The sequence below is a fragment of the Erinaceus europaeus genome, chromosome 8, assembly GCF_950295315.1.
Source record: "Erinaceus europaeus chromosome 8, mEriEur2.1, whole genome shotgun sequence".
Taxonomy (NCBI): domain Eukaryota; kingdom Metazoa; phylum Chordata; class Mammalia; order Eulipotyphla; family Erinaceidae; genus Erinaceus; species Erinaceus europaeus.
The window spans coordinates 55,082,112-55,094,494 of NC_080169.1; the positions used below are offsets into that span (position 1 = coordinate 55,082,112).

The following is a 12,383-nucleotide window of genomic DNA, read 5'->3' on the forward strand; positions in this document are numbered from 1 at the left end:
CTGCAGCAAACAGTAACATCAAAGTGCACTAGAATTGTTTTCTAAGAAAGGCCCATTTAGCTCTGGCACCTCCACTCAAGGACTGTCTAGGTAGTTTAGGAAAGAGAGAATTTGGATCTGTTCTCTAACTTGAGACCAGACTCCATAAACCTAATACCGGTTTTAATATCACAAACGAGGCTCAATGCTTTAACAACTGGTAGAAAACCCAAGCTTGCCAGGTAAAGAAGGGACTACAAAAGCCCTAAAAGGGCATGAGATTGGCTCACTTAATGATGACCTTTTTGGCCACTACTAGGCAACCCTATCACCTGGGGTCCTAGTAAGGGAATCCTTGGATTCTCCCATAGATACTGTGGGCCTAGGCCTCTAGTAGACCCCTTTCTCTACTGTCACTGATCGCTTCCATCAGGAACATCATTATAAGCCCTTTTGTGGGTCTATTTTCAGGACCTTACTCTCAGTATTAACTAGCAATGGCAAGGACTGTCCCACTTTCTGAAAGGAGGTTGGGTCATCCTACTTTGCTACTCAGGAAAGACTGGTCCTGAAATGAGTGTAGCCTAGAATGTTCCCAGCTGTGACTGTAGACTGTGAGCTCAGTCTTACAGGGTCTCAGAGGTTTATATCAGCTCCTATGCTAAATATGAATAAATGTGGGCCTGATCAATATGGTAAGCAGTAATTGCATTTATATATTTTCTTCAAGTTTGGGAGCTACCCTCTTCCATAATCTGGCTTCCTAGTTCTATTCTGAACTCTGACACCATCTTCCCAGACATTTTTAGTTCACCTTCATGTTAGCTATCAAACTCAAGCAAAAATTACTAAAGACACGGCTCCCTAGGAACAAACTCAAAACAGACATCCTAGCTTCTCTCCATCCTAAAATCCCTATTCTCATCTGCTTTATTCCTATGTTTTTGACTCCTGTTTATTAATCATTATGTACTGCTTTATATCTTACTGCCTTTCAGCCAGCAAGATGCAGACACTATCATGATTCCATTCTTCTTCTAGCGTTTGCCCTTCTTCCGTAGCCAGTCAACAGCGTCAGGTTGAGCCTGATGTAAAGTTTCGAGACCTCCTTTGAATCTGGAGAGGTGGCAGTCGTTGACTATGTGGGTCATAGTCTGTCTGTAGCTGCAGGGGCAGTTCGGGTCGTCTCTGGATCCCCAGCGATGGAACATAGCGGTGCACCGGCCATGGCCTGTTCAATAGTGATTGAGGAGGGCCCAATCATAACGTGCTAGGTCAAAGCCAGGTTGACGCTTGCAGGGGTCTGTGATGAGGTGTTTGTTCTTTACCTCAGCTGACTGCCAACTCTATTTCCAAGAGACTGGAACAGAGAAGTTCAGTGTAGGCATAGGAGACCAGATTGGGTGAGGAGACATCAAGTGTTGGACAGGGTGGGCGAAGATATCCGCGTATATTGGCAGGTCCGGTCCAGCGTAGACGTGGGAAATGAACTTAGATGATGCCGCATCCCAACGAATATTTGGCGGGGCGATGTTGCTAAGAACTGGCAGCCATGGAACCGGGGTGGAACGGATGGTTCCAGAAATTATCCTCATGGAGGAATATAATTTGGAATCGACCAAGTGGACATGGGGGCTATGGAACCATACTGGGGCACAGTATTCTGCAGTGGAATAGCATAATGCCAGAGATGATGATCGTAGTGTGGAAGCGCTCGCGCCTCATGAGGAGCTGGCCAGTCTTGCAATGATGTTATTCCTCGCGCCCACCTTTGCTGCAGTTTTTATGAGATGTTCGTGAAATGACAGAGTGCGATCGAGAGTAATGCCAAGATAGACTGGCTGGGCTTCATGCCGGATTCTCGTATCGCCGAGCTGCACATTAAGCTCACATGAGGCCGAGGCATGGTGTAGATGGAAAACAGATGATACCGCTTTTGCAGTGCTAGGGATTAGTCGCCATTTTTTACAGTAATCAGATATCAGAGACATGTCTTTCGTGAGTGTTTCCTCGAGGATGTCGAACTTGGATGCCTGAGTTGCACAGCAGATGTCATTGGAGTAGATGAACTTCCTTGAAGAAGTTTCTGGGAGGTCATTGATGTAAATATGAAATAGCGTAGGAGCCAGAACAGAGCCCTGGGGGAGGCCACCTGAGACAAGTCTCCATCTGCTAGACTTGTCACCCAGATGCACCCGGAATCTTCTGTTTTGGAGAAGAAACGATATAGTGTTGGCCACCCATGGAGGCAGGCATCTTGAGATCTTGACTAGGAGACCACAGTGCCAAACCATGTCATAGGCTGCTGTGAGATCAACAAAGACAGCACCTGTCTTTAAATTCTTCTGGAATCCATTTTCAATGTAAGTTGAGAGGGCCAGGGCGTGTTCGCAGGTAGATCTTCCTGGGCGGAAACCAGCTTGGGCGGGTGACAGGAATTTCTCTGTAAGATGAGAAATACGTGACAGAAGCAGCCTCTCAAGGAGTTTGTAACACATGGAGAGGAGAGAAATTGGTCTATAGCTGGCGGCCAGTGTTGGGTCTTTCTTTGGTTTCAAAACCGCTATAATCTTCACACGACGCCAAACTTTGGGCATAGACTCAGATTCCAAGATGTGGGACAGGAATGAAGTGAGCCACTTCTTTGCCGTGGGGCTCAAGTTAAGAATGAGTTCTGGGGTGATGTTATCATAGCCAGCAGCTGTTCCCAGTTTAACCCTCTTCAAAGTGTCTTCCACTTTCAGACAGTGTAAAGGGAGAGAGTTTTGGAGATGGACAAGATAACCGGAAGTGGGATGACCACTCATGGGAAATTTCTCTTTTCCAGACTGGGTCGATCTCAGCACGTCCAACTTGAGTTAGGTGACTGGCCACTGAGTTTGGAGATACAGGAGGATGGGAGACGGGAGGGGGTTGGCTACCGGCACCCAGTCTGTGAAGAAGCTTCCAGGCCTTCCTACTTGAGTGGGTGAAGTTCAGACTTTTCGTGAATTGTTGCCAGCAGGCTTGGCATGCTGCATCCAGGGAGGCAATGAGATGGTCAGCCACATCTGGGTCACCTGACTCATCATACTGCTTTAGTAGTTGCTCGCATTCAGCATCAAGATATAGTTAGCACGTCTCCCACGAGGAATGGCTTGGGAAGCTGCTTTGAAGATGGCTTGGCGGAAGCGCCCGTAGGAATCTTCAGAGGGGATAGAGTTAATTGGAATTGCAGGAATAGATTTGTTGGTAAGATCACTGAACAGATGCCAGTTTGCTTTCTGAAAGTTCCATCTTAGTTTCTCCGAGCACAGAATCAATGGGAGCTGGAGACCAATGTGGATGATAGCTGGGCGGTGATGACTGTGCGGGAAGGTCTTGAGAACTTGTCTCGTAGCGGGAAAGGCTTGGCCGTTGACTGTGCTAATCCAGCACAGGTTGGGTGAGGAGTCTTTATTCCATCTAGCACTGTGAAAAGAGCCTGGCTGTTTGGGATCGTATAATAGGGAGAGGTCATTCGCTGAAGCCCAGTTGGCTAAGATAGAGCCGTCAGCACGAGTGGAGGAAAATCCCCAGTCTTGGTGATGACTATTAAAGTCTCCAACGTAAACAGCTGGGTGATTCGGGCTAGGCAGGATCTCATTATCCCATGAGGCACTGGGAGGCTTATATACATTGACGAGCTGAATAGTTCCAATAGTAATGGAGTCGTAGAAGGTCGAAGAGGCTGTATGGTAAATGTCCGCAAGACACGATTTGGCGTAGATGGCTCGGCCGTGTTTAGGATGGAGATTATAGCATATTAAATCGAATCCACTGATGGTGAATCGAGCAGCTTCATTGACTGCTATATGTGTTTCTTGTAGGCAGATAACATCTGCCTGATGCTGTATCACCAATTGACCAATAAGAATGCGTTTGGAAAAGGACAGCCCCTCAACATTAAGTTGGAGGACTCGAAGAGCAGGACCAACAGCTTGAAAGCTGTCATGATTCCATAAGACTTCCCTGGGCAGAGGACTTCACCAGTGTGTCCTGGAACCTCATCTCTCTAAAGCCCTACCCTACTAGGGAAAGATAGAAACAGGCTGGGGATATGGACTGACTTGCCAAAGTCCATGTCCAGTAGAGAAGCAATTACAGAAGCCAGACATTCTGCCTTCTGCACTCCCAAAAGAACTTTGATTTATACTCTCAGAGAGGCAACCCATAGGGGAAGATAACTAGAGGGCTCTGAACCCCAGTTCCACCAGGACCTGAAGCAGTGGCCACCAGAAATCTTGATTTTATAGAAAATATTTACTGAAAGCTGTTACTTAGGAAATGAAGGCAGGTCCAGGGGGCAAAAATGAGCAAATCATACATACATAGATAAAGGTATACTTATATAAAGTCAGCCATTATTTGTGACCTTGGGAGAACTACTGTAGTTTCCAGTGGAGGGAATGGGGACACAGAACTCTGGTGGTGGGAACGTTATGAAATTACAACCCCAGTATCTTATAATTTTGTTAACCAATATTAAATCACTAATAAAAATTAAAAAATAATTTGAAACTGTTGAAAGCTCTGGTCACACACATTTTCCTGCACCAAACAATAAGGTGTCTATCAACATCACTTTAGCAATATGAATAGTTAATCTCGCCGGTTGCAAAATTCACAAATAAAATACTGTGTGCTTCTAGCTGGCGCGCATCCCAATGACAACCCTTTTGTAGGGAAAAATCTCCACTGCCTCTGCCTCTCCAAATCCGCCTGGTAGATGGCCGGCATAAGATGGTCTGCGACTGCCCCCTGCCGGGCTCCTCGCTTCAGGTTTCACGCGACAAAACCTCCAAGGAGGCGTCGGACCTGCTACGTCACTTCTGCGCCCAACTCCTGCCCGGAAGTTAGTCTTATCCACTTTGCCCGTCGCTTCCGCCGCCGGCGTTTCCAGAAGCCAAGTTAATATAGCTACGCTGGGTTTGAATTCGGTAACTCTTGCCCTCTTTAACTTTTCTTTTTTTGAAGCCTCTCTGGCATTACGCATTCTTGTAAGAATTATCTTTGAAGGTAAAGAAGAGGGTTGGGAATAATTTATGACTTGAAACGTGGGGTTAGCATGAGTTTGAGTTAAGAACCTGGGCTTGAACCCCACGCTTCAACTAGCCAAGAGATACGAGTCAGAGAGTTTGGCTCTTTTTCCGATTTTGTCATATTAGGGATAATGTTTACCTTTTAAGTTGTGATTTTAAGTCACACAGGCTATGTGCAGCATTTCGCCCCGGTTTTACAAAGCATACTTTTTATTCAGCTACCTTTCCCCAGTGTACTAAAGCTTATACTGCTGGTGTCTTCTCTTAGAGACATGCCTAGTATACAGGACAGCTGGAATCTGTAGTCCTGAATTCTGAAGTCCTGACAATATTTTACTTTGTTCTTGGTCATTTCTAGAGTCAACTGTTTTTCAACTTTTCTGGAGGAGGGAAATTCTCTTCCCAAGACAAATGAGCAGAGGAATATATTGTTCCATTTGGAGTTGATTTTTGTTTCTGGTGAGATAAGGTGGTTCAATTTCATTCTTCTGAATGTTTCAACCCAGTTTTTCCAGCACCATTTACTGAAGAGAGCCTCCTTCCATTTAATACTTTGGGCCCTCTTATCAAAGATTAGATGTCCATAGGTGTGGGAGTTCTGGTCCAACTTTTTCAAAGACAGAGAGGGAACAAAACTATGGTGCTGAAGCTTCCTCGATTGTGAAGGAGACTGAGCTCAAACCGGAATCATGTGCATGTCTGAACAAATGCACTTTCCAGACAAGCTGTTTTGCCAACGTTTTAATTTATTCTCTCTTCTTAAAAATGCATGTTTATTTAGCTATTTATTTGATAGAGACAAGAGAAATGCTAAGAAAGGGGAAGGTAGGGAGAGAGAAAGACAGCTGTATCACTGCTTCACTGTTTGTGAAGTTTCCCACCTGCAGGTGGGACTTTATTACTTTAAAAAATATTTTATGTTGGGTAGAGGCAGGGAGAAATTGAGAGGGAAGGGGGAAATGAAGAGGGAGGAGGAGAGAGAGAGGAAGGGAGAAGGAGAGAGGGAGGGAGGGAGAGAGCGAGAAAGAGGGAGAAAGAAAACTGCAGTGTTGGTTTGCAATTCATGAAGCTACCACCTACATGTGGAGGACCAGGGACTTGAATGTGAAGCATGTGCATTGTAAGGTGCCACCACCTGACACTGCCCCCCTTTTTGTGACTCCTGGGGACTGGCCCCCCCTTTTTAAAAACTCATTTGTGATTTAATAATGATTAACAAAATTGTAAGATAACAGATACAATTCCATATAGTTCCTACCACCAGAGTTCTGTGTTCCATCTCCTCCATTGGAAGGTTCCCTATTTTTTAATCCCATGTCTGGCTTCTGTAATTGCTTCTTTGCTAGACATGGACATTGGCAGGTTAATCCATACCTCCTGCCTATTTCTGTCTTTCCCTTGTGGGATAGGGCTCTAGAGAGGTGAGGTTCCAGGACACATTGGTGAGGTTTGTCCAGGGAGGTCAGGATGGTGTCATGGTAGTGTCTGCAACTTGGTGACTGAAAGATGGTCAATTACTTAATAAACAGAAACCCAACGGCAGGAATAGAGCAAATGAAACTAGGAGTCTTCGTGTGGGAAGAAGCTTGGAAGTCTGTTTTAGGTATGTTATAAGGGACCCAGGCCTTTAGTAATTTTTGCCTGAGCCCAATAGTTAATATACAGGTGGACTAAAAATATTGTCTGGGAAGATGTCTGAGTTGAGAATAGGCCTAGAAAGCTGGATTAGTACAGAGAGTAGCACTAATCCAAATATGAGGAAAGTATATAAATATCATTAACTGTAAACCCCCTCAATCTCATCTAGGGTTCATATAAACTCCTATTTAGCAATGGAGCCTGTGTAGCCTCTGCATCTTTGTCAGTCTGAGCTCACAGTGGGTGATCACAGCTAGGAACATTCTAGGCTGCACTCATTTTAGGACCAGTCTTCCTCAAGTGGCAGCATAGGTTGACCTTTGGAAAGTGGGGAAGTCCCCACCTTGCTGCTCTACAGTGAGGGCAAGATCCTGGAGAGTCCCACAAAAGGGTTTATGATGATGTTCCTGATGGAAGTGATCTGTGATGGTGGAGAGAGGGACTATATGTATGTGTTTTTTTAAGTAGAAATTTCAGGACTAGCATAGATAGCATAATGGTTATGTAAAAGACTCTCATGCCTGAGGCTCTGAGGTCCCAGGTTCAAATCCCCAGCACCACCTCAAGCCAGAGCTTAGCAGTGCTCTGGTTTGTCTCTCTCTTTCTCTGTAGCTCTCTCTCATTAAAATAAGTCAAAAAATAAAACCAAGTGGGAAAAAAAAATAAAGGACCGAGACAAATACTAACTGGATCGATCCTTCCTTTCTTTCTTTTCTTTTTTCTTTTCTTTTCTTTTCTTTTCTTTTCTTTTCTTTTCTTTTCTTTTCTTTTCTTTTCTTTTCTTTTCTTTTCCTTCCTTCCTTCCTTCCTTCCTTCCTTTCTTTCTTTCTTTCTTTCTTTCTTTCTTTCTTTCTTTCTTTCTTTCTTTCTTTCTTTCTTTCTAGATTTTATTTATTTGTCTATGAAAAAGGTAGAAGGAGAGAGAAAGAACCAAACATCACTCTGGCACATGTGCTGCCGGGGACTGAACTCGGGACCTCATACTTTAGAGTCCAAAACTTTTATCACTCCGCCACCTCCTGGACCACTGTATTTTTACTTTCTTTCTTTCTTCTTCTTCTTCTTTTTTTTTTTTTACCAGAGCACTGCTCAGCTCTGGTTTATGGTGGTGGTGGGGGGGGGACTGAATCTTTGAACCTGAGACTTTGAAGCCTCAGGCACAAAAGTCTCTTTGCATAACTATTATGCTATCTACCCCCACCTGGTGTTTTGTTTTCTTGTATCTTTCTGGATCATCTCATTCCCTTTCCGAAGTATTAATTTTATCTACTAGTAGTGTTTCTTTCTATTATCCAGTAGAGGTCACCCTTTGAACATATTTAAAAGCAAAGAGATTGTTGAATTTTATGATGTAGAACCTTCTCTGGACAGAAAGATATGTTGGAGTTTTTAATCTCATACATTTTTGGAGGACTATAAAATTATAGTATAATGCTCTATAGAAGAGGAGAATAGTGAACTTAGAGTGTAGGGAAGTCTGAAGTTGCTTTGGTTGTTTACTTTGTGATATCCTGTACTGGCTTGATTGTTAGTAGGTTTTGTAGTTTTGGATTCTTTTTCTAACTCTTTGAGTATCTGTAAAATTTGTGAGCTCCCTGAATATTCTCAACATATAGGGATGACCCAGATTCTTGTTAAATTGGAGTAATTAATTGGATAGACACAGAAGCTTTTCTGAATTTATCTTCAAAATACTGTCTCAGAACCAGAGATATTTATGGTGAGTTGAAACCATCTATCTCTGTTTTATATTGTGTACTTAATTAGGAGAGAGGAAAAGGGAAATGTTTTCTTTAAGTGATAAGAACCCACTGTAAGAAATCAAGAATAACATTTGCCATAGCTACAAAGCTTGGAGAAGAGAAGCTGCACTCTAAAAAAGTATGGGATGTATGATTGAGATCTCAGAGGACTAAAGAACAGAAATCATTTGATAAATTGAACAATGGAATACTTTACTGGTGCTTTCTTTCCAAAATATTTCCTATAAAGATGTTTGTGTTAGTAGGGAAATAAGACCACAGCCATGTATAAGTTCATCTATCTCATGCTGTATTTCTAAATGATCAGAAAAATGCATTACTGAGGTTTTAGTCACTCATTTGAAGTTATATATATTTTGAAGCAGATGCAGTGTGTCCATAAAAGTAACTTGAATGCTTGCATTTCATCTCGGCATAGTTCTAAATGTAGTGGAGTATGTAAGTCAGATATTTCTGTTTTTAAATTTCCTTATTGGGGAATTAATGTTTTACATTTAACAGTAAATACAATAGTTTGTACATGCATAACATTTCTCAGTTTTCCATATAACAGTACAACTCCCACTAGGTCCTCTGTCATCCTTCTTGGATCTGTATTGTCCCCACCCACCCACCCCAGAGTCTTTTACTTTGGTGCAGTATGCCAATTCCAGTTCAGGTTCTACTTGTGTTTTCTCTTCTAAATCAGGTATTTCAGTTAGAAAATTTTGAATATAAAGATTGGTTTGGTGGTTCTGGGTAGCTGAGTGAGATGGGAAGTTGGGGTTAGGTGCTATTGGCCAAAGGTTTATATTAGGTAAAAATAAGACATGATAACTTGGTTTTATAGAGTACCACGATTCTAGAAAAAATGTGTTTACAGTAAAAATTAGATAGTCTGAAGTGTTGGTTTTCAGACTTACATTTAGATCAGATGAGATTAGGTATATTCTGGGTAGTATGACAGTAGACAGGGTTAGATTTAGAGCTTGATAATAGCGTGAGAACTGAGATACAGAAGTCTGTTTTGGGGCAAGACTAGAGATCTGGGGAATTGGAAGTCAAGGCAGAATTGAAATTATCAGTAGGAACAAACCAAAGGTTTAGAAACCAAGGTACTAAAATGAAAAAGAATGGGACAACTGATTTTTCAATAGCTAATGCAGGAAAGACTACATAAAAAAGAACATGATGAAGGCAGTAGTAATTCTGGGACAGTGAAGGTACCATACTGCTTTTCTTTGAAAGAAAAGCAGTCCTTAGTTCACAGATAATCAGAAGTAGTGATTAGGTAGTAGGAAGGTGGTGGTTAAAAATCATAAATACAGTATGATGAGAACTGCAACTTTAGACGCTTTTCTTATGGAAATATTTATTATGCTTGTAGGATCAAAATGTGATTTTTTTAATGCTGTTTAACATAACTGCTTATATAATACTATCTATGTTATTTTACACAGCATTCCAAAAGGTTTGGATAACCAGGTCATTATGACATCAAGAAACTTTTTGTTTATGAGAAGTAACTTTCTCTTGAGTTCACGATATTGGATGTCCCAATTTTCAGCAGAAGTTCTTTTCAAATTAGTTTCATTTAGGTATTTTGGTGTGAAAAGTAATAATGCAGACAGTGAACCTTTGAAGAATAAAGAACTACTGAATAATTTACTTACTATGGGAGTAGATATTGACTTGGCGAAGAAACGACAGCCTGGGGTTTTCAACAGAATTTGCACAAATGAGCAGGACCTAGGAGAGTTCCTTCTGTCTAAAGGCGCTAACAAAGAAGTGATTGCTAGTATCATATCAAGATATCCACGAGCCATAACACGTGAAGTTGAAAGTCTTTCATATCGGTGGAATCTGTGGAGGAAGATTATGACATCAGACCTTGAAATTGTAAATGTTTTGGAACGATCTCCTGAATCCTTTTTTCGGTCCAATAACAACTTAAACTTGGAGAATAATATAAAGTTCTTCTACTCAGTTGGATTCTCCCGTCAGTGTCTTTGTCGATTGCTGACCAGTGCCCCACGTACATTTTCCAATAGCCTTGATCTGAATAAACAGATGGTTGAACTTTTGCAGGGAGTTTGTTTGTCCCTAGGTCACAGTGATCCTGCAGATTTTCTCAGGAAGATAATTTTAAAAAACCCATTCATCCTAATTCAGAGCACCAAACGGGTAAAGACTAACATTGAGTTTTTACAGTCAACTTTCAAATTGAGCAATGAGGAACTGCTTGTTCTGCTATGTGGTCCAGCCGCGGAAATCCTAGACCTTTCCAATAGCTGTACCAAAAGAAACTACACAAATATCAAAGAGAAACTGTTTTCCCTTGGGTGTACTGAAGAAGAAATACATAAGTTTGTTTTAAGCTATCCAGATGTGATCTTCTTGGGAGCTAACAAGTTTAATGATAAAATAAACTGCCTCATAGAAGGAAAAATTACGGTTTCACAAATAATCGAAAATCCTCGGATTTTGGATTCAAGCATAAGTACTTTAAAAAGTCGAATTAAAGAATTAGTAGATGCTGGCTATGACCTTAGTACATCAAACATAGCTGTTCTGTCTTGGAGTAAAAAAAGATATAATGCTAAATTGAAAAAGTTAAACATTCAGTTTGAGGAACCTAGAAAATAGTCATTATTTGGGGCCTCGAGGAGATAGATACCATAGTAGAGTACACATTTTACTCCAACAAGGACCCAGGTTTCAGCTGCTGAACGCCATATGGGAACTCCATACAAAGGGAAAGCTTCACAAGTGCCAGAGTGGTGCTGTTTTACCACTCTATCTCTGTCTCAATCTCTTCTACTTAAAAAAATTTTTTTAAAAAAATTATCTTTATTTATTTATTGGATAGAGACGGCCAGAAATAAAGAGGGAAGAGGAGATAAGAGGAGGGAGAAAGAGAGACAACTGCAATACTGCTTTACCATTTGCAAAGCCTCCCCCCTGCAGATGGGGACTAGGGGATTGAACTCAGGTTCCTTGCGCATTGTAAGATGTGCATTGAGCCAGATGCACCACCACCTTTCCTGTCTCTCTCTAGCTCCGTCTCCGTCTCCATCTCCATCTCCATCTCCATCTCCATCTCCATCTCCATCTGTCTGGAAAGAAGAAAAGTAACTTCTGTGAGCAGTAAAATTGCACAGGTGTGAAACCCCAGCAAAAGCCTGGTGGCAAAAAATAAAACAAAATAAATCATTATGTTGTGGTGTTTTATTTTGGATCTGAACCTTTTAAAATGGAGAGATTTAGTTTCTTAGCCACATATAGATAATAATCCTTTGGATACTTTATTTTAAAACTTCATAAAAAGTCATGTTCAATACACTTAAGTGTAGTCTTCCCAGCTACCTCTCCTCTAGTGATGAAAGGTGCTGTATGATACTTTCTGACTGCCACAGCAGAGCAACATATAGAAAGACAGAAAATAGAAAAAATAAGGTTTTCATGGTTTCTGTTTATATTAAAAAATTGACAGGGTCATTAATATAGTTCTGTGTCCTCTCATAGGTTTGATTGACAACCTATTTCATCTGTTAGTCGCACTTAACCTAGTGAGGGTTCATCTCCAAAATAGCATATCAATACAAATCTGATAAAATAGGAAGGATTCTCCCCTCCCATTATTCTACAGTCTGTTAAATGATTGTCTTCAATCAAGCATGATTAATCAGAAAATGGTTACTAAGTTAGGAAAGGTTTTATTTATCTTAACAGAGCACTGCTCAGCTCTGATTTATGGTAGTTAAGGGAATTGAACTTGGGACTGTAGAGCCTCAGGCATGAGAGTCCTTTTGCATGACCATTATGCTGTCTTCCCTGCTCTTTTTTTTTTTTTAATTTTTAAAATCTCTAATGAAATACTGAACAACAGATCAGAGCACCACTCTAGCATGGATGGTGCCAGGGATTGAATTTAGGACTCATGTATGCCCATTCTGTTCTCTTC

The 12,383-nt window shown here is 41.5% G+C and overlaps 1 protein-coding gene across 1 annotated transcript; it reads left to right on the forward strand.

Moving 5' to 3' along the window:
* The first annotated feature begins 4,854 nt into the window (after positions 1 to 4,854).
* On the forward strand, positions 4,855 to 11,635 carry MTERF1 (mitochondrial transcription termination factor 1). Its single transcript, XM_007522508.3, has 2 exons — positions 4,855 to 4,937; positions 9,880 to 11,635. The coding sequence occupies exon 2, from the start codon at positions 9,911 to 9,913 to the stop codon at positions 11,063 to 11,065; it is 1,155 nt and encodes a 384-aa protein (XP_007522570.1). The 5' UTR covers positions 4,855 to 4,937; positions 9,880 to 9,910; the 3' UTR covers positions 11,066 to 11,635.
* The last annotated feature ends 748 nt before the right edge of the window (positions 11,636 to 12,383 follow it).

What these genes read in the sequence shown, in the direction of transcription:
- MTERF1 (XM_007522508.3), top strand. Translation starts at nt 9,911, where the DNA reads ATGACATCAAGAAACTTTTTGTTTATGAGAAGTAACTTTCTCTTGAGT.